The following is a 26,865-nucleotide window of genomic DNA, read 5'->3' as shown; positions in this document are numbered from 1 at the left end:
GAATCATGAGTCTAAATAAAATGGTTATTTTTGGGCTAAATATAAGTAGTGTAACAGGCTATATGTGGTAGTCGAATGGCGATGAGCGGTCTATATTGTATTCGTTTGTTCTGTTGCAGAATTTGTAAACCGTCTGTGAGAGTGACATACCTGGAGAAGTGGTCCATAGCACTGACAGTTATTGGGTATCGCTTCTCGGCCTTTTGGCTAAGATCAAGTGTAGTATCTGTTCTTATCAGTTTAATATCTGATACGTCCCCTACCCGGGGACCATATATTAAATTGATTTTTGGAACTGGGAGATGGAAAAGGGGCTTGCTCCGTCCACTCCACGCATCGACCTGGTATTGCAGTACCTCCAGGAACGGTGCACCCCCTAATGCTGTCAATATTAAACTGGAACCATGCATTTCGTTAATCGAAGCCGAAGTACTTGCCGTGTGTTGTTGAAGTAGTCTAATCGCTGTGGTGTTATATTTATCCACAAAGATAAACTATTATACACTTGGACTTGGCATATGTCAATGTCGAGTGTTATTCTGCATTTTGTAATTAAAGGCAGTAGGCTATAGATTTTCCGAATAAGACGTAAATGTAAATCTCGTGTTTATTTTCGTTTTTTTGTTACTTGTCTGCGAGGTTATGGATGCCTGGAATGGTTCGCCCTCTGCGGATGGCAAAATGTACTTCGTTTTGGTTGAAGTTGGAATGCTTATTATATCCACTAGATGGCGTCAGAATGGGAGCTTCCTAAAATGTTTTGTTCATCATCCATCCTCACTTTCCAATCTCGAAAAACCTGCCTAGATCCAAATGCCTTCTACCTCCAAAGAGAAATGTTGTGAAGTCGATTCCACGGCTTGTGCAAATTGCATGCATCGGCGATGCAGAGAGCAAACTCAACAACAAACACGCAAGCTGAGGTTCTTTTAATTCCCAAATGGCCTTTTTTTGTGTGTGGGCTAAACCACTGATTATAATCGATATAACCACGCAGACATGCTGCTGTCGGGGTCAGTCAGCTCAATCAAGACGATTTACATCACCTTTTTTTCCACATGATCCCACCCCTCTTATCCCACACTGCCCAGAATCGCGCTGTGATTGGCTAGCGAATCGATTCTTAGTAAATATGAATGACCTCTACCCTGACCCTAACCCAGGGCCGGCCCTGTACACCTGGGGGCCCTAAGCAGGATCATTTTGGGGCCCTGCTTTGCGGTTGATAGAGTAGTTTTGCCACAGAGAACAAGCAACTGTATGCATTCATAACCCTTACGTTTTTTATCCGTACCTCTTTGAACATGATTAGCCGCAATTATTTTACTACTTATTAAGTATACTCACTGAAACAGTCAAAGTAAAGCTTACACACCAACCACATTTCTACTGTTACTTTACTGAGTCTTGACCCTTTGAACTGCTTTTTCCTTTCACATTTAACAGAGGTGAAAGTTGGAATTCATATTTTGAATTGAAGTGGGTGAAAAAACTGCTAAGCAAAGTAAAGGTAAATCAGTTAATATGTGTCTTCAGTGATGTTTAGTGTAGTAATGTCAATTAACAGGGCAACGCTCCGCTCGCTATGGGAACGGGGGCCGCAAAACTCAATCTCGCCAAGGGCTACCAAAGGGCTAGAGCCGGCCCTGGGGGAGAGAGCGGGAGAGAGGCGATGTCGGACAAAGGTAGCAAGCTTCGTTTAGCTTTGTCGTGTACAGTATCGTCATGATCGCAGTTGCCAGTTTGGGATCAGTCAAACCAGCGCCTGCGCTGAATCAAACATCATGCTCCTTGCTTGTTGCCCTCTCAGCAACACCGAGCATCACATTAACAACATGTGTAGGGTTGCCAGGTCAGTCAGAATCAGGTCATTTTAGGTTATCATGATCAGACCTCTATGGGACAGACAGACACAGTCAAAATTCTTAATTTCTTTCTTAATGTTTTCTTATACTACTAATATGAGCTGTATGTTTATAATGTTTCCGTTCCTTTTAAGTCAATTGCTTTGTGTATTAAAAAAAATAAAGAAATTATATATATATATTAATTTTTTTCTTGGGGGCCCCCTGGCAGTCGGGGGCCCTAAGGGGCCGCTTATTTTGTGTATAGGGAGGGCCGGCTCGGCCCTAACCTTAACCATCGATAACCTAATACCTGAACACAACCACCTCTAGCCCTGTACCTTAACTTAATCATCTCTAAACTAATACCTAAACTTAATCATCTTTAACCTACTAAACTTAACAGTCCCCATCCTAGTACCTCAACTGAACCATCTCTGACCTCACTTTGCCAGCCAATCACAGTGCGATTCTGGGTAGTATACATTCATAAAAAAACATTTAGTATAATATCCAAACATTGAGTTTGATTTCCATTTTCATTCAAAATAAAACACATACACACAGACCCAATGCCATAAAAATGGTTAACAAATAATAAATACATAAAAGGTAATATCACATATCAATTGTGCTACAACAACGGAAAAAAAAACACAGTCAGTAAAGTGAGCTATAGAACCATGGTGACCATGTTGTAGAGGCTGTGGGGCAGACACAGACCCCCACTCCCTAACTATAGGTTTACTTCCCATCTTGAGAACTGTCTGAATCCAATCTACTATTGGGAATGGTAAAGGATATAGGCATCGAGTGGTCTCGCAATTGATACAGTCTAGGGCAGAAGGGAAGAGACTTTCTGGTAGCATCTCCAACCTTCATGGGTGTCGGCTAATCCTGCTACATTCAGCCTGGTGTCCAGCACAAGTCCAGTATAAGGATGAACTCCCATCTTTCTTGTTCTGAGTTCTCTTCACTCCTCACTTTTAAGCCCATTTCTCAGTTAGTTTTAATGGTAAATGGGTAGGATCTGAATATTTCAGTGGCAATGTAAAATATGTGTATGCTTAGTGTCTTTTACAAATAGGAGTACACCGTGGTATCAGCTCGGCTGTTTTTGCAGTTGTAGGTATTTCCAAAAATGAGTGCTGGACATGTTTGCTAACTAGCTATCTAGCTAACTACTAACCTTTTTTTTTTTTCCCATATTTTCCCAATTTCCGGTTGTTTTCCTATTCAAAGTTTAGTACTTAACCACGTACTAAATGGAAGTAGGGGTTAAATGTTAGAATAACGGCCATCTTCTTCCAGTTGGACATAAGGAATTCCATGGTACTCACACACCTTGGGTGACCTCAGAATCAACATATCCCCAAATCAGGGTTGGACTGGAAACGGCCGGTCTAGTCATAGCTACATCATGCCTTGCGTAAAAAGCTCATTCAGGACCAAGCAAGAATCAAATATTTTAGCAGAATACTGTATTTTATTGATCAATGTTTGATGATTTGATGTTAGCTTTATAATAATGAAACAGGAGTAATATATTAGGTACCCATAGAGAACAACAACCTCAGCGCTGTCTCAAGATCTAACTTGAAGGGAAATGGCCTTTATTTATTCAATTCACAATTGCGGGTGACAAAATATTACAAGCTAAAACTGTTCACTATTAGCCTGGGTATATGATCGTAACAAAAACAGGAGTGGTTTCTGTAAACCAAGTGACAGAACAAGTTAATTTCACTGAGGGATGTCGCTATTAAAAGTGCCCCTGGTGTACCACCAGGTGTGATTGTGATGAGCCATTACAAGCCATTTAAAAAAATTGACCCTTCCGTTTGCCTTAGGGTCCACCTAGATGTATGATGGATAGATGAGCAATTTGCTGCAATCCACTGCCTAGGCTGGTAGACTGATCTATCCATCAGACATCTAGGTGCCACTTGTGATGTCAGGTCAGGGCAGATTTTGAAACGGCTGTAAGGGCAATCACGCTTAGCCTGGAAATCCAGACCCACATCTAGAAAGCTGTATGGGTCTGTCAACGAGTAATGAAAATGGCCCAACTTGAGAGGCGGAACCAAGCATGGATTTGAAAATATCACTGCATACAATTGGATAACACTACGACCAATCAGAAGAATACAAGGGGTGACATATCCAGACCAGCAGAGCTAACCAATAGATAAGACTTGCCGTATACAATCGGTAAAACAGCAACGCATTTGGCCCGCCTATATCAGATACACTGATGTGATTGGTTAATGTTCTGGGTTTGGGCAATCGGGAGTGAGTATATTGCTCATTCCCAGAGTGACTCGCTCAGCAAATTCAAATTGTGCTCTCATGAGAACTCTGGACTTCCAGGGTAAATCACTCGTACCTGGTGGTAAACTAGGGAGCCTGTAACGTTAAAGGGGTAGTTGCAAGGGTAGTTTTATTTCTAACATTATTCTACCAACACAGACATTTACATAGATAGTCTGGTGTTATAATTGGTTTGCCTCGGGTGTACTGTGGAGTGAGTAAAACTGTTTTTATTGGCAGGCTAGCAGTTCCCCTCGACTTGCGCTAGCACCAGCGATTTCTGCAACTAGAAGGACTGAATGAAACATGTTGAAAACGGTCTCCAATGATTAATAACACACTGGCTCACTTGGAAATCTGATGTCCAGGGTTAGTCCCGAACTACCCCTTTAACTGTTTAACTTTGAAACATACTTAAAAATAAGTGCACTTATTTGCAAGTATGAGTATTTTAATTTAGCTTAATTTGTAAGGTAATTAGTTATTTTAAGAGACCAGACCATTCACACTGTCCACTTCTTCTAGTCAACAACAATAACCTTGCAAACATTACACATGTAAATAAAAAAATGACACGTGCCTTAATGTAAATCCATTTATTGTTCTTTTTTTTCCCATTCCTGGTCTGTGTACAGATGCATAAACTTGTTGTGAAAGGCTGTGCGGACACATAGCGTATAGTAGAGGATATACCCCGGGCGGTTCTCATGTGGTTGAGCTCATATTTTTCTGGGCCAAAGCGTGCGCGCAGCCGCCCGCCCGTCTGTCTGTCTGTCTGCCCACACACCCAGCCACAGAAACTTGAGGACTGCCACAAAAATACCAAAAAACTGCCCCCCCCCCCCCCCCCGCCCTTTCCATTTCTAGCTGCTCGCCACCCACTTCCAAGCTTTTCCAGTGCAGTTATGTGAGTCACCTCCGGAGTGCGTTAATCTTTAACTCCCTTTCCAAGTCTCTCTGGCCTTTACCGAAGCTGGCTTGGTGGAAGGGCGGGTCAATATCCACAGTTTGTGATGAAATCATCCTGGCCCTTAGATTATTTTGGTTGGATGATAAGAATCATTGTTTGGAAGCCACCAGGATGATGAACCAGTACAGAATACAGAAAAACCCTGCATTCTGAAAATACATCGCAAGGCAATGGCCTGATCTCTGGGCCTATGTTAATGCATCAGTAAATCCATTTTGGATTGGTTACAGTTTGCTGGAGGAGCCCAGGGGTTTTCGTTAGTGTCTCACAATGCAGATAACCAGGATGGAGTTCAATGAGGAGGGAACACAGCATACAAAGTAGGGGATCCAGATATCAGACCCCACCTAAGAACCCAAATACTCAAAAGATAGGATGTCTATTGCTAATTATTTGTTAGTAACACCACGGTCACAATAATCTTGTGGAGCTGAAGATCCTCCGATGCTATATAAAGTTCCCCTTACTGAGGGAACCGTATTGTACAAAGCATAGCTGGGAGTGAGAAAAGGCATTTTTCAAATTGAAAAAAATATATACAAAAAGATTATAAAGGTCAGTGTCATGTGCTGTGTATCTTTATGAAGTCTTTCGTGCATTTGTGTGCATTTGTGTCCATTATCTACAATCCAACAAGCTTGTTTTTGGACACAAACCAATACCAGTATCAGCATTCTGGGTGTCATTACCTGCTGCAAAATTGCAACGCCGCAGGCCCAATCACTTAAGTCACTGCAGTCTGTCAGATGTTATCTCTGCAAAGAGCCTTTTTTTTTTTTTCTTCTTTCTTACCATTTGTCTAAGGTCACACGTCGTCTCCGACACACGCGGGTCATGTCTGTCCCCTAGCGTAGTCACAGAGCCGGTGGGTTGGGTGAGCGTTGGTCCACTGACCTGACCCGACCCTACCCTACCCTACCCTGTCCTCCGGGGACGGGGCTGATGGGATGGGTCCCGCCGCCAGCAGCCGCCCTGCGGAGGCTGGGGATGGGGGATGGGGGGGGGGGGGGGCGGTGGTGTGGGGACGGCGGGGATCAGTGGTGCCCTCCGTTGAAAGGCTTGTCGAACATGCTGAAGTCCTCCCTCACAGCGTCGCTGGAGCCTGGCTGCTTGTACACGGGGTTGGAGGCCTGTGGGGACACAGGGGGGTGGGGGGGGGGATTGGTGGAGTGAGTAAGATTGCATCGCTTCTTGAGAAACTTTTGCAAGAACATGAAGAAAAAAAAAATCTGACAAAAAAAGCTACAGCTCAAAACAGGCATGTCAATGTGTGGCTTGGTGCTTTTCTCGGGGAGAAATGAGCCAACAGTTGCAGCAGGCCAGCAGTGTGTTTTCTCCTTATGTCTTTTTTAAGAGAAGGTTTTACGACTTTGGGTCAGGTCACAAGGATTGATGTGAAAAGCCTTATTTTTAAATGGTTTGTGCCAGTGAAATGGGCGCTTGTCTGAAAGAATATACAGGGTTGATTAATCAAAAACCGCTGCTTTGGAAGGTTTGAATTAAAATATTAAATTATTGTGAGTTGCTTTTTTGTAGGTTGTAGTTTTCCATCTACTAGTTTGACCAGTAGATGGTGCTGTCCCTGTAGTATCTATTTTTTGAATTAGCTTCCTCTTTAAATGGCGTGTATAATGGACCTGGGTGTTTGGCACCTGAAACAAATGACTACATGTTGAAGAGCAGACCAACAGAAGACGGTAACTTGATAGTTGGGTGGAAATTTGTTGTGCACCATGTGATATGTGTTGATTCCAAACAATTTACCACAGATTATATTCTTAGTCACCCACATTTCAATAAACTCATGGCATACACTCAATTGTTCTACACTTCAGACAAATAAAAGTCAATTGTATTTCAATCTGCACAATTTATTAAATTACCCTCTTCTCTTAAACTTTGGCTAGTGAGTGCGACTATAAAAACAACAAATAGGGAACAACTTTAAAAGGCGCCGTATTTATTTCTAAAAAGAAGTGTTGTTGAACAGCCGTATATCCGACAGCCCTCACTGATCCACAGTGTTTGGTCCGTTACATGGGTGTCCCAGTCCCACCACTCTGCAGTAAACAGGAAACTAATCTTCTCGTGTCCGTTTCCCACTGTCATCCAATCAACGGAGTCAGCTCCTCGAGGAGGTGTTACAAAGAGGCACCCGTGGGCTGCCTGCACACGGGCCGGCTTTTAGTGTTGACTGACAGTGGCAGAACAGGTGAAACCATTTCCATCACTTCCAGTAACACTGAAAATTGGTTAAACAACCAAACACCCAAGAGATAGAGACAGCTGAAGAAAATAAAGAAGAAGAAAAAAGCCACAAGGAAAAAGAGACATGAGTCACGCCAGAGTCGCGTTTATGGTGACATGGTGACGTAGCGGGGAAGAACCAACTGCTAAAACGAGTTAGCCAAAACGATGACATCAGTGCCTTAAATAAAAACATTCAACATTCAAGGTGGGAAAGGTCGGGTTTCTTACCATCTCGTATCGGGCCCGGCAGCGAGCGTTCTGGAAGTGTGCAAACGCCCTGCGGTCGTGAACGGTGATGGCCAGTTTCCAGGCGGCCAGCAGTATGATGCCCACCATCAGGATGCTACCCACCACCGCCAGCAGCACCATGAGGGCGTCTGGACCTCCGCCACACTCTGATGGAGGCGTAAGGGTGGAGGGGCCAAAGCGTCAAAGAGTTAATAGAAAGCACTTAACGTTAGAATGCGTCATGAAAAATGGTCTGGGATCAGCTAAGACGGCTCTTAATGTGTGGTGCCTTGGGACCCTAACTATACCGGTTACGTTACATTACAACGCACATCTGAGAGCTCTCGGTGGCAGCTAGCTGGAACGGAACGGAGTTTATCTTCATATTTTATTAGTGGTGGCGCTTTTTGCGTCGAGGTGCACTGACCTGGCTCTTTCAGGGCGGTGAGGATGGACTTTCCGTTGGCATGCTCAGAGTACATGAACTTCATAACGCAGTCGTTCTCCGACTTGTACAGGCACAGCACGCCAGCCGAGTCTTCCGTGTCTGGTGCGGAGAGAGGGAGGAACAAACAACAATTACACGATGACTAAGAAATCAGTTGACAAAAGAAGCCTGGGCCCCCGATTCTGGATGCCCTTGTTTTCACCCAGGCTACCTCAACCAAAACATTCAGAGCCCCACAGGGAGTATGAGGTCAGGCAAACGCAGTCCAAACACGACAGCCCCCCCCTTCACTTCCTCAGTCCAATCCACCATTCCTGCACCTCTTTTTTCAAGCCAAAAATCTTCTGGTATGCACATGTGGAGTCCATTAGGGGACAGCATCACAGTAGGCCTAGCAGGGAACGCTATGCGATGAGCTCAGAGTTGGGTCAGAGCCAATATGGAAATGCTCTTCAGATCCGCCTGTGTCCTTCTTGTGGTTCATGGGCTATCTTCAAGGTCATGGCAGCCATCGCTGTCTCCTACAGGGCCTGAGCACGAACGGCCCGCTGAACACATTCCCAGACATGATGCTGGTTTCTCCCTTTGGACTGGGAGGGAAGTTCGGGAAGCTTTAAGAGATTCTTGGGAGGACTGCTAGCAAAGCACCATTTGTATGAGATGCACTAATAACACAAATGCTATCCTTGTTGTCTGTGTTATTATCCTATTTGATCCTTTTATCCAACAAATATGATATGGTTCTGGGATATTTGTTGTATCGGACATATTAAGTCAGATACAAAAATGTATATAGGCCTATATATAAATAGATGTTCTGCTTATACATAGAAATATACAATTGTTCAATAACTGATAATCTATACAGTGTTCAGATCCAATAAGATAAGGCTCGGACTTGACTGACAACTTGTCAGCGGTCCATGCATGTAGTGGGCGGGGCATACCACCTATGGAGAGTGGAGAGGGTGACTGTGTCAAATGCCATACTTTAATGGAGCGGCTTCAAGCGACCAAATGAAGGGTTTGGCTGTAGCTGCCCTACATTGCAGGCCTCAGTGGATGTGTCCAGACGGCCACGCGCCAGATAATAACATAAACACCAAGGAGGGCCTGCCTGCTCTGCACACAGTCCACAACCGCCCATCATATCTAATGATAGTGCATCCCACACAATCGTGTTCTCTCGCTAAAACAAGAACAGCTAATCCTAAACATGATTCTATCCAGTGTCAGTGCAGGTTCAAAGGGAACCAAGAGCCGATGGGTCGAGACGGGATGACTGATCATCATGTGCCATGAATGTTGCGCTCATTAGCAGAAGATAATTGGTTAGGACCAGTGGCGTAACATCATGTTGATGGCCCTGAGATTGTTGAGGGGGGGGGGGGGGGGGGGGGGAGGGGGTGGGCGATGCCGTAGCGGAGTTGCGATCAGATTTTTTTTTTTTCTTCCTCCCTGGGCCCCTGACGGCGTCTGGGCCCCGGACAGCTGCACCGGTTGCACCGTCGATATTTACGCCACTGGTTAGGACATCATAGACCATTTTTATAACAACATATAGAGTTTGTGAGAGCACAAAGGAGAGAGAAGGCCTTCAATGTGTTCCTGAAGGTGGAACGCATGGAATCACCTTGCAGAACCAATTAAAAAGTAATTTAACTATAATTTTTAGTGTGCATTGAAGAGCTTTGTCTTCAATGTCCCAGGCGGATCTGTGTCTGATGTTACGGTTGAGGCCTACCGTGTTCTTGTGGTGTGCATGTGCATACATGTACGTTGTTTGTGTGTGTGTGTGTGTGTGTGTGTGTGTGTGTGTGTGTGTGTGTGTGTGTGTGTGTGTGTGTGTGTGTGTGTGTGTGTGTGTGTGTGTGTGTGTGTGTGTGTAAGTGGAGGCCACTTTGCACTCACTCAGAGCTTCCACGGTGATGATTTCATCCTTGCACAGGCGTTGACAGGTCTGGTTGTCAGCGAGGGGGCCAGAGTTGAACAGCCTGCACTCGATGCACTCCCTGCAGGGACACGGAGCGCATCAGACCTACAGAACTGCCACCACTACTCCGCTTGTAGAGAACCACAATAACTGTTCAAGAATGTTCATCAGTAATGCATAGGCAGTCTTTCTCTCCAGTCAGACAGTCCGACAGGCACAGAAGGCGAAGGTTACTTCTCAAGGTTACTTCTCAAAATTAAATGGAGCCATGTCTGTCCAAGCGATCACTAAAGTGATTGTGGTATCTTCAACCTTATGCAGATATTCAATCTTCAAAGATCAGTCTTCGGAGAATTTGGAGTGGTGACTGTTGGAGGTTAAGATGGGTCAGCAGTGGCACAGGAATGACCATCACATCTCATGTACCTTGCTTCTAATCCAAAGCAACGTTGTTTATCCATTCATGTAGTAAGCTGTCATGACTAATTGGATATTCTTGAAGTGTTTAGCATCAAAAAACAAACACTGCATGCACCATGACATCCATTGCCAGTAATTGTTGGAAATTCAAACGTTTTCGGTAGACTTCTGATGGAAACCAGAAGTCTATCATATGTCGTTATCAAGCAATCACTGCTGTTAGCATCATACTAATAACTACAATTACAGTGTGTCTTGGCCTTCAACATCATTTGGAACAAATGGAACACGGTCTGATTGTAACAGGATCTACACCAAACCAAGGGCTGTACAATGGTTTTATCTGATGGGAAGGATCCATTGAACACTAGTTGGCAGGTATTCTTCTCTTAATTACTGTTTAGTATTTGTACGGCAATAGTGCAGGGGCCAGGAAACAGCCATGCTGTCATTTCAGTTACCGCCATGTAGCCAGAATTACCTTTTGAGAATCAGTATTGACATGTTCATTCATTTGTATAGATTAAATGAGATATATATATATATATATATATATATATATATATATATATATATTTTTTTTTTTTTCCAAAACATATAGTCCAATTTTAGGCTTCGCCATAACTCAGGAACTGATTACCCTACAGACCCCAGTCTGTGATCACAGTGTCCACTCAGACTCAAGCCCTGGAGCGAACGTTGGCTAATTTACCCAAAACGCCTTATATACCACCACATTTGCCACAGAATTAACCTGTTCAACCCCACAAAGGCTAGATCCTTCTCGGAGGATCTAGCCTATTGGATGGTTTAACACAATGACGACAGGAAAGCGACAGCAAGCAGCCAATTGCATAGATATAGAGTCATTTGAACTAGGCCCCGTTGATCACGCCTCTTGTGCTGAATAAAAATGACCGCAGCCTCCCCAGACCAATGTGCAATCATAGATTGAGCTTGGTCTGGCAATAGCCAGGCTACCACTACCCCCATTAGCAACCACAACTCCTCAGAGTGCTGTGCATCTACACCACATACATTCTAACATTTCACCCAATCTGCCGGTCAAATCCCCTTAAGACAGAGGGGGCCCCTACCTCTTGGTGCCGCAGGCGTCCGGGCAGGTGGGGCACTTCTCGCAGGTGTCTCCGAAGGCCCCCGGTTCGGAGCAGTGGCAGTGGCCGCACACGCAGCGGCCCCTGCCGCTGCACAGCTGCCCGTCGTCGGCGAGGCACGAGGTTGTCTCCGTGGAGCAGTTGCAGTTGTCTCCGATGTAGCCGGCGTGGCACTTGCACTCCCCGCAGTGGCACTCCCCGTGGCCTGGACCGAGGGAGGGAGGACAGGACAGGAGGCGGCAGGTCAGAGGAGGCCCGGGGGTCGTTTGCACTAATTACACTTCGGACGTTGCACAGCAGGCGATTTTTGCGTTTGGTGCTGAGCCAAGAGCCTGAACCCTGAACCTTCATCCCAAAAGGTGTGTAGAATTATTGTTTAAAGAACGATGATTTGTTAGATAAACACAGGATGCAAGATGTACCCAAATGGTTCAAATATCAGGGTACAAAGTAACACACACACACACACACACACACACACACACACACACACACACACACACACACACACACACACACACACACACACACACACACACACACACACACACACACACACACACACACACACACTTTATGGTTTCCTTTTTCCTGACGTAATCTCCTTAGGGTGCCTCACTCAGACCGTGGGTAGTGTACAGCCAATGAAAACGTGTTGAGGGTCTCCATAGCAACAGCCGTGGTCATTCTACGCACACCTCTACAGTCAAATCCCAGCCCCTGGAGGTAAATGGCGTTTTCCAAACCCCCTTCCACCCTTTCTCTCCTCCTCCTGGTTCCGGTCCAAGAAGACGCCTAAAGGGCGTGAGCTCTTCAGACAGCACGGAGACCCACCAGTCAAAACACTGATTTGTCTCACCCTCTTCCAGCGTGACCGCTGTTCTTACAGCGGAAAACCCACCGACGTGAATCCATGCCACGGTGACCTGGTGGCCGTGGCGTTAATAAGGAGGCCTGCTTTGCCCCCGTTGGTCCGTGACGACCCCGTACAAAGAAGGCTCTCATTCAGTCGCTCTCCAGCGTTGACAACTGGGACCAACGTGGAAGCTGACCACGAAGGGACAAAGGCGCATTTTGTCAAGGCCAATCATTTGGGAGATGTTTGTTTAAGTAGGCTTTTGGGCAAGCAAATTTAACCAATAAACATAGGCCTGCTGATGGTGAAAGGTGACTGGGTCAAGTTTAGGGTTAAAAGACACAAGGAAGGGATACTATAACTTTATAGGAATGAAAACTACTAATTCACCAAGTGGCTCTGGGTTGCTGCACGGTTTAGTTTCTGTTAAAATAAATTCCACAGGCCATCATTAAACTTGGGTTTGGCTAGACCATCAAGAGAACTACTGCAACATATTCTAGGTGTTAGCTCAAGACCTGGATGTTAGCCTCTATTAATTATACGGGGCTTATGACATTATACACTAAAAGCACACATACATACAATACACATCATGACAAATTCTATAAATGTTATTATTTTGGACAAATAGACAAGATATTTACTGATGGCAACCGTGATGACAGCAAAAATAACTTTAAAGCCAGCTCTAGACTTGACCAGCAGCCAGTGTACTTGGGGATAATGGGAAACAGATCACTGCACCGCTTAAAGTCACAGACACTGAAGGAGAAAAACAACTTGCAGACGCAGCCGGTTACCATAACCCAGACCTGTTATGCAACACACTATCTGGAGTTTATACAGACAGAGCCTTACTGACAACACATAGAAAGCCCTTATTTATATACATTTTAAGATCTTGCCATCTGAAAACGGTACATTGAGCCATTTAGTAGATGATGTTATCCAACTTAAAATCCATGTGAGGCTGTTAGTGTAGACAATTAATTTAATAGTGGAGCACACTACAAAATGGAAATGCTTGAATTTGAAGATGAGTTTTTTCCTCACTTCGTGGCTTAAAGCACCGCTCCCAAAACGGGACCAGTGGTAGGCGGTGGCATGGCCAACTGAGCTGTCTGGATGAGTCCCAGCACTAAGGTCATGGGAGAATGTTGTTACCGAGATGGCAGGGCTCCCAGGGAATCAATGAGGAAGAGATAGAGGCGGTTTTTCTCTTTTTAACCGACACAGGGTATAGGTTTAGGTTTAGATGTGTCAACATCTAGCTGTCAAACAAGGTGCTTCCACATGTGCCTTTGACACAATTTCACAAGAATAGTGTGTTTTTCTTTTTGACGTTGAAGCTGTAAGTCCCAAATGTCAACAAGAGTGTTAGTCCTCTGTCACCGGTTATGTTTAGCTCCCCTACAGTTTAACGGCATCATACAGTGATCAATACATCTCTTAGTTTACCTTTCCAGCAACCGGCCACTTGTTATCTATAATGTAAACATTATTTTACATGAATAATTGTTACTGGGTTAATCATTTAACCATATCAAAGAGAACTAATACCGACTCTACAAACTAAACTCTACGGACCGGTCTGTCCGGTCACTCAATGTTAGCAGAACAAACATGACACTCCCTTTAGCATTTTTATCCTATGAACCTGGCCCATTATTATTATTTTCTTGATGATAATCTGTTCCTTAACCTTTCATCACCAGAACGAGAAAGAAGGGACGGATTGGAGCTACGCACGCAGGTTTTATGGAATAAGAGCTACACCCTGGAAAACAGATGAGTGCGAGAGAGTGCAGGTTTATGAATCATCCTAACTTTGTTAAGTTACGCAATTTCCTTCTTGGTTTTCTGCCTGTCATTGTGGTGTCCCCGACATCACCTGATGGTCACATTAAGTGGGCATTGTAATGACTAAGTAAGCCGTGGTAGTGGAGGAGGAAATTAGGCATGAGTTAAAAATTCCTATTTCCTAAAGCAAATGTCTATGACACTGCTTTCTGACCATTTATTTCACCTGGTCGTGTTGCCAAATCTCTGTCCAGGGTTGATGTATTTAAGCACAATGAGGAAATCTCAGTGCGATATTTATGTGTTTATTTCTGCCTTAATGTGACAAGCATCCGATCGTGAACTTTTGAACCCTCTGCTTCCTTTTCTCCACGTCTCGGTGCGTTGTGGTCACCGGGTGAATTGATGTCTCGCACCCAACCTGCTGCGGTGCAGGACAGGATATAGCGGGCAAAAAACTAAAAACAAACGCACAATAGAGGTGAGACAAAAGGGACGTGGTTTGGAGTTTCGGACCCGACGTGCCGAATTGGCTTCCTGCTAAACGGAATTCATCCAATTGCATGTGAGCAAGAGGGTAAACACTTCGATAATGACCTATAATGTGAATAACGGTAGCAAAAATTACAGACCTGGGCTAGAAGACATTACATATATTCTGAGCCATGCCATGCAAACTGTTTGGAGAGGCGATGAAACATTAGGGTTATGTAAGGGCTGTCAACAATCATGTTTATGGATCTAGGTCACTATATTTGGACAAAAATAATCGTCCACCCAAGTCATTTTATTAGACACATTGCTTTAATTGTCCATAAAATGGATCAACTGTTTATGTTCTACGGCTTCAAAAATGCAGATAATCACAATCTCTTATGGCCTGATGCGTGAAAAGAACACAATCTAACAAACCGTGACGCTGGTCGTTAGCGCGTCTGGAACCAGCAGAACAACAAGCCCAGTTATTGGAAGCCCGACCATGGCATGAGTCACGTCCAGAGCACAGCGCCTGACTGATCAATAACAAGCCAACAAACACAGATTGTGAGAGCTTTGTTCCCATCAGCCGGCTTCATTAGTCAAAGGTCCGCAACGCTATCCCCGTTGCTGGGTGCAGAGGTGAGTCATGTAACATTTCATGAATTTTATTGGTCAACCAACCCGTCAATTATATTTCCCATGTCGTGTTTGCTTAATAAAAAAAACTCACATCTGGAGCACTTTTTATCGTGTGTGTCATCATCACATTGTCAGCATTCTTGTAGCTGTTTGGAACCAAATGACCCCTTGCAGAGGCAAAAGCCAATGGACTGGACCTGATGAACCCGCCGGCCCTCATTATAAATAGTGGGCTGGATGCACTGGTGGTTGCTGCACGAAGGCTTATTTAAGAGCAGACCGCAGTTCACAGCACCAGGAGGAACATTGACTCCCCAGTGCCTCCCAGTGTGGACAGAGAGTCGGGGGGGGGGGGGGGGGGGGAGGCTGAGACAGAGACAGACAGAGATACAGAGACAGACAGAGACACAGAGACACAGAGACACAGAGACACGGAGACACGGAGACAGACAGAGATAGACAGAGACAGAGATATATAGACAGAGACAGAGAGAGACAGAGACAGATAGAGATAGAGACAGACAGATAGAGATAGAGACAGACAGATAGAGATAGAGACAGACAGAGAGAGACAGACAGACAGAGATAGACAGAGACAGAAACAGAGGTAGAGACAGACAGAGACAGAGACAGAATCAAAGCAAGACCGCCACCTCCTCCCATGGTTGTGGAGCTCTAATCCCCTTTCTCAACCGGATGTTTCTGTGTGCAAACTGCATGCGTATGTTTATGTGACACTTAAAAAGGTCCAGTGTGAACAATTCAGTTGCATCAAGCGGTGAGGTGCTAATTGTAATGCTCCTACACAACGACGGTACTAAAAAACAGATCATCACAGGGATAACACTCCCTCGCCCAAAATGCTATTTTTCAACCAACAACGCATGGTGTTGAATTTGAGCTGGTTCACTGAAACTTCAATTGAAAGTTGATTGAATTAGAAACATGTTCTCTCTATAGCCATTTCTCTGTTTACTTAATCGTTTACTTATTCTTTACAGGACATTACACTCAAATCTGCTCCAAGGAGTTGAGTTGCGTTAGCTGGTGTTCAGAGAACACTCCATGGAGGTTATCGAGGTTATTAATGGTTAGAAAGTTACGTCCTCTGACTTTGTGATGAAATTACAAAATATTTTTATTTGGAGGAGGAAATGAGCTGTGGCCTCTCTGACTTGGCGATAAAATTGCTAAATCAGTGTCTAGTCCCTACGTTCCTTAAAATTCCTTCTCTTTCCTGTTGGACGGAGCATTTCACTGTAAGCTGCATTAATGCTCTGTCTACCCAATCATGAGTTCTTGCAAACCAAGTCATTCTTTGGCTTTGGGTGGAGCGCTGCTATTTTCAAACTCGAAGGTTAACAACAGGACTACCAACTGTGTCTTTTGTGCGTCTATTTCAGTTTTAGGGGATTGCATATTATATGATATCATGTTATTACAGCGAAAAAGCCCCTCCCTTCTACAATGAAGGAATGTCAAATACATCATTATAATGACAGCTTCAACAGAAGAGCTGTATCGCAACAACCACACGTCGTATTTCCACAGCGCTTTGTTCGTTCTGATTACAGGCCCTTGTGTTGGGTCACGGCTACAGAGGGCTGGCTCGGAGGGGACATCTTTGTAACGGTTATGGGAGATGGAACTAAGAAAGTAGGCTTCTTTATTTTGCATTATCTGTTTATTTAAGTGTAAGGGGATGCTTGCTCTGCTCAAAGAGTGGTTTCAAGGTCGATCTTTTAATTGAACATGCGCACAATGCACACAAACTGTGAGTGAAGAATCCCGCAAATCAGTGGTTAACGTAAAAAAAAATAAGCCCTTCACGGCCAACGGTGATGGAAGGAGAAGTGATACTTTGACGACAGCGAGGAGAAAAACCACTAAGACAACTGCAGCAGAGACGGTGCTCTCATAGACAGAGCGGGGGGGCTCCTGTACACACAGGGAGTTGGCGGTCCATGCTCACTTTAGCGGCAGACCAAACTGCAGACAAGGCAATCGACTGGATCCCATGACTGATAGGAGAGAAATAGCTGACACATGCAAAAAGAAATGACCACGGGAAAACCCAAAAACGATACTTCAAATTACTTCAAAACGTCAATGGTTGACTTTTTTTGGTTCCTCTTAGACTTGCAGTCGACGTTCCTCGTCCTTTCCTTTGTTTAGACTAACTGATGTTTTGGACTTGAGCTTTGCTTATATTACTCTTGGCTGTTTACACCAGCAGTAGTGGCTAGTCATCACTACTGTGTCAATGCAAACAGGCGCGGAGCACGCAGAGGCATTCTGTCCTACAGATAAGACAACAGGCTCGTCGGCGCCGCTCTCTTCGCATCCCAAGGTCACAACCTTGACTTTCCTGTGTGTGTTACAACGCTATCAGTTGTCCGGAGGAGATTATAATGGACAAAGTTTGTGAATTAAAAACAAGATAACCCCAAATCAATTCATGATAGACAAAACGTATGCCAATAGATTCTAAAAGGCCCTTTTGGTACCAGGCAAACATGAACGGTGTTAACGTTGAAAGCAGCCAGCATCTGCTGAAACAAACCCTGGCCTGGCCTGTCCGCCATCCGAGCGCAGGGTCTCCCAAAACCCCACAGGGAACCCCACCAGCCAGGGCCGGGAACCCAACAGTCAACCGACACCAAGGCGGAACGGGCTGGAACAAGGACGGCGGTCAACGCTATAGACCGTGACGCTGTACACACCCACAGCCACACCACCACCACCATGACGATGTGTGCGTCCCCCTCGCAAAGAAATGGATACAAAATAGAACAAGGGTTGGGCAGAGAGAGAGGGAGACTGAGAATGACTTGCATGGGAAAGGCCTTGGTGGGTTGAAGGATCGTTTGCAGTGGCTTTTTGTCTGCACTGATATAACAATAGAGTATTGTACTGTCTGCAACGTGGCCACACGCAGACAGACCGACAGACAGACACAAATACAAAAAAAACACCCTCTAGTTCTAGTCTGATTCAACGCTATACACTAGCATCCCTGGCGGACATGTCGATGGATATGCTCTAGATATTAACGGCGTCGCAGCATTGACCAGTGACACATTATACAAGCACGACCACCTCCGTCCCTGTGGTTCTCCTGCTCAGCAAAGCCTCCCAAAAATGCGGGTGGTTGAAGATATGCAGGCCGAGACAAGCTCCCTAGTGTACACAGAGCCAAGCCGTCACTCATCAGACACAAGCACACAGTCAGCAGCACCGCCCCAGCCCCAGACACCAGGACGGAGGGATGAGGGGAACGTTTCGTGTTGTGCCTTTGTATTGCAATTTAATTTGAGTTTTTAATTGGGTTGCCAAGTAAATGTATATAAAAAGTGTTTTTTTTACAGAAATACTTTGGCACTTTTTTTTGCATCTATCTCTACAGTTCCTTGACTGTCTTACTTCATGCTGCTGAAACAACCGAATTTCTCCCCCCGGGGGATTAATAAAGTTTTATCTTATCTTATGTTCGTAACAAATTGATTAATGTTGACTGTTCGATTTGATTGATTGATTGACTGTTTGATAACCATAGCTGCCCTTAAACACAAGCCTACCTGTTCGGCATGAACATTTAAAAAACCTTTAAACAAGAAGCATGTTTTTGACAGTACTGTACTATTTTGAATTGGGTCGTGATGGTTTGTAATTTAAAAAAAAATGGGTCCCCAGAAAAAAAGTTTGGGAAACAATGGCTTAGAACACAATACAGACGGCTAGTATGGTGCCATGGCCTCCACCTTTAAGAATACCTAGTCTGAAGAACTCACTGCAAACCACGTGGAGCATGCGGCGGCGGTGGTGGTTGATTTACACAAATGACCGTTATCAAGAGCTGTGCTGACGTTGTATTTCTGGGGGGGGGGTTTAAACATAGCCACAACGCAACATCGTCGACAGACAACGATCATTAGAAGCTGTGAAACCAGTGTTTACTCTAGTGTCGTCAGTCTGCTTCCTAATAGACGTGGGTTTCATCGGCAGTGCTCTCCCCTCTGAACTCCATGCAAAGGACAACCACACACACACACACACACACACACACACACAAAAAGACCCATCTAGTGTCACAAACTGTTCCTGGGGAGTACCTCAGTCAACAAACACCTGATATTTATTTAAAGGGTATGTCAGATATTTGGTTTGTATTGCTAAGATGGCATATAGTCTGGTGCAGTGTGTGTATGGGGGACTGGGATGGACTTTTGATGTGAAATGGTGGAAGTGGTGGTGGTGTTGTTGGTAGAGCTAGTGGTATCTTTGTTGATGGTGCTACTTGGTGCATGATAAGGGCCAAAATAAGAAGGCAAACCAAATCTGATTACACAGAAGGCCATCACTCTCTGCTGTTTATCTGTTCATCTTAGAGATAAATTCAAGGGCCCACTCAGTTTATATGAGGCTCTCTATGCCATATTATTCCCACCGTTTCTTTTGGTTTTGGTAATTGCCTACTGAAAGGAAAGCCCTCATGAAACCAAGCATATGGATGGACAAACTGGTTGTTATTTACAGTAACAGCTTGGGTAATTATCCAAGGTTTTTTCCCATTCTCAACACCTCAGTGTTTCAAACAGCTGTGTATAAACAGACACCAGCACACTCTGAACAGCAACTGCACGTTAAAAAATGTGTAAGAAATGTAGAAAAACATGGCATCAATTAAAAGTTACGACGCAATGAGATTTTCCAAGCACAGTTGTATCACTGTATCAAACAACAAAGGAGCATTGTCTACCCCAAAACGCACACGCAAACTCGCCCACGCAAACCAAAACACACAGTGTCCGGACACATAGAACAAATGTATGCTGAATGCAGTCTCACAAAAAAAAAGGTAAGCCCTTCACAGCCATGACCACTTCAAACATTAAAGCGTTACTATCCATCTCGGGCCGGTAAATAAACTTCATCTCCATCTGGAGCCCACTCCTCAGCACACAACCCGGCCCGGGAGCTATGCTCTTGTTTGTTGTCTAAGCAGCTCCTCCTGCTTCAGAAGCCTAGAGTCCACACACACCACTCAGGCAGCAACAAGCAACCAAACGAGCTGCGTTTGAACAGCTGGGGAAATAAAGGAGACAAAGATTCACAAATGGATTTAACAAGGGGACTTTGGTCCATGGTTCTGTTTTGGGAACGGAATGGATGGGAGTGGGAACCACCCAGAAGCCTGAGCCGACCGTAAGCGCGCCCGAGTGAAAAGACAATAAAACAAGAGTGTTTCAACAACACACTGCTCTGTGTCAAGCGCTGATACTGTGAATGATTTATGCACAGTTTAATCACATATGTGTCTATTCTTCCCGTACGCACAGGACACAGCACACAAAGAGGCAGGCTTTATACAGAGCCATATATCAGACCGCTGGCCTGGGGTCAATGACCTTACATCACTGGTGTGACATTGGGGAAGAGGCACAGCCCCTTAAGCCCAATCACGTTAGCAGCGTATAGCAGCTTAGCGCCTCGCGGCTGACATGTGACGATGATCCCTGGTGCGATCCCTTCTTAAAACACAATGGGCTGCCAGAGCTGGTCGCCAGAATGCCCCTTTCTGCGTTGCATTCTGCTAAATACTCCTGACCTCTAGCACTTTGGTGTAGCTTAGCATGTTGCTGTCGTCGACCGCCCACTGGCACTTATTAAAAGGGGACATGTTATACCACCAGGTGTGAGTGTGATAGCCGCTACAGGCCGTTTTGAAAATGTGCCGCTTCTGACATCACAGGTGGGCGTGTCCACCTAGACGCGCGCTGGATAGATCAGTCTACCACCTGCCGACCCAGTGAACTGCAGCAAACGTTGCTGATCTATCCCTCATGCATCTAGGTGGACATGCCCACCTGTGATGTCATAAGCGGCACATTTTCAAAAACGGCTCGTAACGGCTAATCACACTCACACCTGGTGGGATATGTCCCCTTTAAGCACGGCCAGATAAGAAAGGGTTAAGTGTATAAGCTAGAGAGAGAGAGGATAGAGGAGAGAGAGGGTATAAAAGGATAAAAGAGGTGAGTGAGTAATGCTTAATCTTAGTTCGACTACCAGGAAACACCTGGAAGGATTTTTTTTGTTACTTTACTGGAAGTATAACTACTTTAAAACTGGGCTTATGGTGGTAGGGTTTGAGGTGGGGCCAGACTACCTGATCTAAGGGAATCTTCAGAAGGGCCCGCAGGCCTACGTGTGTGACGGTCAAGTTCAGTCACGTCTAGCCTCCACAGAGGGCTGTTTACCTCCGGGGGGGGCCGGGGAGGGATCTGGGAAAGTGGGAACTGAAAGTTTTCAGCTGTTCAGTGCTCTCCAGGGAGCAGAGACCTACAGAGTTGGGATTGAGTCCTATGTGGTTGTCTTTATATGGTTGTACACCGTCTACTTGCACTAGTCCTGAGCAGACAGCTAACCACGTTCATCTAAATGAAAGATTAAGGCCACTGCTATGACAACTAAAATAAGGTCATTGATCTGCAGCACTTATATATATACATAAGACTGATTTGTGAATCTTTAAAGTCCTTGAGCTTTAGGATTGCAGCCCCATAGGGATAAGTCAATTGAGGTGTAACGTCAACATGGCTGAAATGAAATGGAGACCATAAACCTGTCGGATTATATCAAGAGAATGTGGACACGGGATGTCAAAAATAAAAGATACACTGTCTATGTATCTTAAATGTGTAAAAGCCTGTTGCACAGGCCCTCATTCAATATTTATAGAGTTTTAGTATGTTGAAAGAAAAATCTGGATGTTTAACTAATAAATAACCAACCAAATGGTCACATTTTAAATAAATCACCTTTAACATGTTTCAAAGACTGCGGTAGCGTCTTCTCCTTGGTAATTAGTGTGGAATGAAAAGGCCTCTGAGGCCGACCACGGGACCAGCCTGCCAGGAATCAGTCCCGAACACACACGCTAATTGCTTCACGTTCTGCTAACACCACAATAAAGACCGATACAAACCACAGCCGACCAATCAAACGCATTGCAACACAGAGGTAGGTAGTAAAGCAAAAGCTCCCAGTTCCAAAAGTTGGATCCAGCTGACTTACAGCCACCCGACTTAAAGGCTTAACTTTAATGTATTAAGAGTGTTAGCCCTCAAATCTCTACAATCGCGTGGCATTTCGTGACAGATTCCAGCCATTTCAAATAGCGCCGTGGTTTGCGGTGTCCCGGGAAAATAGCAGGATGGAAGTCAGCCTACGCATCCTCACACGTTTGAAAAGGGACTGAGCTGCGTTTGGACATGTTGCAGCCAGCGCTACTGGGATCAGCTGAAACCATAATCCATCGCAACAGTCTATGGCTGGAAGGCTCCATCTTCATCTCAATGACAGACAGACTTGTATGAATTATCACCATTGTAAGTCAAAGGTCTGTCTCCCCCTCCCAACACACACTTAACGTCAAGGAAGCCATTATTCTTTTAATGTAGCCTGGCACAAACACAAATCAACACACACACACACACACCACCTTTTACCACTTGAAAAGGACACACACACACACACACACACACACACACACACACACACACACACACACACACACACACACACTGAGTGCGCTTCAAAGTGTGCAAGCCCGGGAAATACAGCTGTTCTATTTCTGTACGACCGCTGAGCAGCTGTCTGCGATCACCGTGTAGCTCCAGCTGCAGTGTGCTGGGGAGATGATGGTGGTGGTGTGGAGAGGGGGAACTGGAGCTCTGCATGCATGCCTCCACTGAGAAATGCCCCCTTAGGACTAAACAGGTCTGCTTCAAACAAAGCGTTGAAGCAGACCATCACAGCCGCGTGCGATTCGGCCAGATACTGGATCGCTGTCTGTCCTTATTATTCTTTATTTTTTGTGTGTTTTAAATTAGAATTATTTTTTTCCGTCAGACATTCAGTTCGCTTTCCGGTCAGAGGGATGCAGACATAAACACAAAGCAACTACTGAGAGTGTTGTGAAGCAGCAGTGATTCAGTGCATTTCCATGGATTGGGTGAGGCGATTTAGTTTGTGGAAATTTCCATTGCTTGTGTATAGACCTCAACATCAAGGGTGCTGCTGGGAGAATAAGGGACAACGTGGGACAGGATGAAAAAATTTGTGTTGGGCACTGAATGGACGGGCCAAAGTCAACACCCAAAATCTATGAATTCTCTTAAAGAAAGATTTCAAGAACTCCTTTCATTTCCCCGGTGCGTTTGTCTGATGCTGTGATACATTTATGAACAGCTTACCGGCTGTGAAAGGCACTTTTCCTGTAGGAATTACATAAAAAACAAACAAAAACAAAGCTGTATTCTGCCAACACAAAGTATAATATTATGGATATTTACATCTCAAAAAGAAGTGATATTCATTTTAAACTATCAAGTTCCAGCTTATCAATGTTTTTTTTTAGCACTCTAGTCGTTGTGATCAAGACAAGCCTTGCTGGAACTAGTGTAGCTCAAAACAGTCTAGACCAGTTTAAAAGAACCCTCATGTCGTCACAACACACCACATACGCACATGGCACACACACACACACACACATGAGCCCACACAAACACACACACACACACGGGGACAGATAGGAACCACAGCTGGGTGTGGCGTTCGGCCTGCTTACTCCACTGTGTCCAACGTGTCTGGTCTCCTGCTGTGTCCTCCCCTTCAACTCTGTTCCACACGATCCTGGAAAACCTGCAGCTCCAGTAGCTGCTAAACGCATTATCAAAATACCGTGGCCCTCAAGGGCCAAAGACGACAGCACTGCAACACAACAAACAAGGGGCCCGCCGGAAGTTAACAACCAAGCAGAACTCTGAGCCTCTCGAACAAGTCAGTGGCATCCGTCGTGCACGCAAGAGACTCTCTTTGAATAAGCAGCCCTTTGAAACGTCAACAGAGAAATGGCAACAATTTCACTTGGAATATAAACTGTTGCTTGACAGCAGTGGTCATCTTTAATGCAGATTTCAGCTGCAATTAAGCAGAGACCAGGCCAACTCGGACCACTGTGTACTGGTGTAGGAGAGGAGCTCTGGCACACTGCACGCCTGTCTCTCTGTAAGCTGGCATCCATTTTGCCTTGCCTAATGTTAATGCCAGGCTAATGCTTCGGCTTAAGACCCACCGATGCAGGACTCAAAAACTGCGAAGAGTCAGTCAACGTCTTGTCTTTGATTCTGTTTACGGGCCACTGCCACCTTGGTCATCCCTCCGTCTGTGTTAGCATGCTGTGCTTAGCTCATCTCACAGGCCTGACTAAATGTGTGTTGGTGTTAACCAGGCCCTTTTCAGAGCAATGCTGTCTGAAGATAATGGCCAGACAAGGTTTATGAGAAGATTACACTTTAGGAAGAGAAAATGGAAAATGCCTACATGTGCATAGTTGTGAGCAAATGCATCCTGCTGGTTTCCTCTTAATATAACCAGCAGTGCCATCACCAGTAAGACCGCAACTTCAGTACAAACAAGCTGCTCTCGACAGAGCGTGGCTCTGCTCAACGCTATTCAACACTTTACATGTTTACCAGGATGAGTGATGAAAGGCAGGCCTTCCCTTTCCCTTCCCTTCCCGACACTGTGCATAGAGGCCGCTCTGTGGTAATAATTAACAGATTAGCAGAAGTGACGGGAGGCGGTTGGTGGAGGAGTACCCCTCTGTGTCGTTAGGGACTCATTACTGGGCCGGCCATGCTGAGAAAGGAAAGTAACCAGAAAAAAAAAAAAAAAAAGGAGAGGGGCTTCCAGAAGGAACTGGAGTGTTAACATTTAATGACTGTCTATGGATCATCACCAGCTTAGAAACAAGCAGCCCTTCTGTTACGGGAACGTTCGGAGAGGTCCAGCGTCCGCTTCATGTTTCGGCACCGAGAGCACCAATCGGCTCTGGACAAACGGAGCCAGGCATTGTGTGAGAGGAGCTGGCCCCCGGCTATTACAAAGCGCTCTCTGTGGTTTCTGAGGCACATCCATTGGCTTGGGGATGAGCCATGTCCCCTCCACCTCCCCCCTGTCTTCCCCTCACTCACCAAAAACACACAGATACTCTGCAGAACTGGCCCCAGAACACAGTGAGGCATGGACTCGATGTTCTGGCTGGAGAACCGGCCTGGCTGGTTAAGTATGGCTGAGCAGAAACACCCAAGCCAACCGGCCCGTGGAAAACAAAGACATGGACCGGACTGTAGGGAGGCCAACTGAAACAGGGACAGCTTAGAAGGGAAAGAGGGTTCTTTGGGCCACTTCTTCACATGCATCTTTTATTAAGAGAGTATTTTAATGCCTCGGGATGAAGAAATGAAAGCATGGAAGTGTTTGGACAAGTGTGGATCTCTGTGAAGCTCTGTTTCAAATATACTGCACATGCATATTAAAACACTTTTTTTCAAGACAAAAACACAAGCGTCCATCAACAACCTGTACTCAAGAGTTTAAAGAGCAAGAGCTCCTTCGCTGTCATCTCCCTAAGAGACATTGCAAGGCCAACAAGCCCAGAGGTGGCAACCTTGAGCTGAATCAAGTCAAAACACATCCCTTTATCACAGTTACCGTATCAAAATAACTTTACAGAACAGCTTCCCAAATTTAAAAGGGTGATGTGAAAACAGAGCACCCAGACAATACTCTCCGAGACACAGCACCGAAAACCCAGCACCAAACCCTGAAGGGAAATGGAAGAAACTTTGAGACAGATCCTGCTCATAGCATGGCTAGGCCTGCAATAAGAGCTGTGTTGGCATATTGACGCAATAAAAACAGCAATTAAGTGAAACTAGCAACTTTCAGAATAGATCAGAAGACACAAATCATTTCAGCAAGTGCAAGCAGACATGCCCAGGACGTGTTTGAACATTCGATTTTAACCTACAATGTGCCTCCGATTTCATGCGTTTCTAGCACTTCTTTTGTTTTAACTTCACATACCATAAATACCATAATCCCCATAAAAATCAACTTTAGCGATCAAAGCGAAAAACAACCTTATACCTCACGCCCCACCACTTAGAAGAGATGACTCAACAAAACATCTCACGAGTTGAAAGACCAAAGCCTTCCAGCGCTCTCTTTCTTCTGCTCTAGCTCAAACAGACCCCACCCATCATTCAATGACCAGACAGCGCTCAGCTCCCAGAGGAAGACTGCACCTTCGGGGGGGGGGGGGGGGGGGGGGGGGGGAGGGGGCGGACACACGTCAGAGCTCTCCTACCTGCGCAGAGGACCCCCTTGTGGCGGGCGCACGAGAAGTCGTCGCACTCGCAGAAGCTGCCGTAGACCTTGCCGAACTCCGACTCGTAGCACAGGCACTGGTTGCAGCTGCACTCCCCTCGGCCGCTGCACATCCGCTTGCCCTCCGCCTCCCTGCAGGCGCCCAGGTGGTGGCTGCCCGACTCGCCCTCCTGACACTCGCAGTGGGAGCCCAGGTGGCCCGGTTCGCAGTGGCACTTCCCGCAGGTGAAGGTACCTGGATCCGGAGAAGGGTTGGACTCGGTCAATAATGGTAAACTGACCTTTTTTTTTTTTGTAACCAGAGGCCACCCAAAGTGCTTAACAATATCGC

The 26,865-nt window shown here is 45.4% G+C and overlaps 1 protein-coding gene and 1 non-coding gene across 2 annotated transcripts in view; one reads left to right on the top strand and one right to left on the bottom strand.

Annotated features, from left to right (window-relative positions):
* The first annotated feature begins 187 nt into the window (after positions 1-187).
* On the top strand, positions 188-378 carry LOC311358932 (U2 spliceosomal RNA). Its single transcript, XR_014638129.1, has one exon. It is a non-coding gene; the product is annotated as a U2 spliceosomal RNA (small nuclear RNA).
* Positions 379-4,734: 4,356 nt separating this feature from the next.
* The window catches only part of itgb5 (integrin, beta 5), a 36,941-nt gene continuing 14,810 nt past the window's right edge, over positions 4,735-26,865 (bottom strand). Inside the window, exons 11-16 of the mRNA XM_084478109.1 lie at positions 26,515-26,769; positions 11,501-11,723; positions 9,962-10,062; positions 8,030-8,149; positions 7,603-7,769; positions 4,735-6,254 (exon numbers count right to left, since the gene is read on the bottom strand). Of these exons, the coding sequence (XP_084334235.1) occupies positions 6,159-6,254; positions 7,603-7,769; positions 8,030-8,149; positions 9,962-10,062; positions 11,501-11,723; positions 26,515-26,769 (962 nt within the window). The 3' untranslated portion in view covers positions 4,735-6,158. The remainder of the gene's footprint in view (positions 6,255-7,602; positions 7,770-8,029; positions 8,150-9,961; positions 10,063-11,500; positions 11,724-26,514; positions 26,770-26,865) is intronic.

This window comes from Micromesistius poutassou (genome assembly GCF_964030765.1).
Source record: "Micromesistius poutassou genome assembly, chromosome: 14".
Taxonomy (NCBI): Eukaryota; Metazoa; Chordata; class Actinopteri; order Gadiformes; family Gadidae; genus Micromesistius; species Micromesistius poutassou.
The sequence above is the reverse complement of the archived record's forward strand: the minus strand, read 5'-3'. Positions and strand labels throughout refer to the sequence as shown.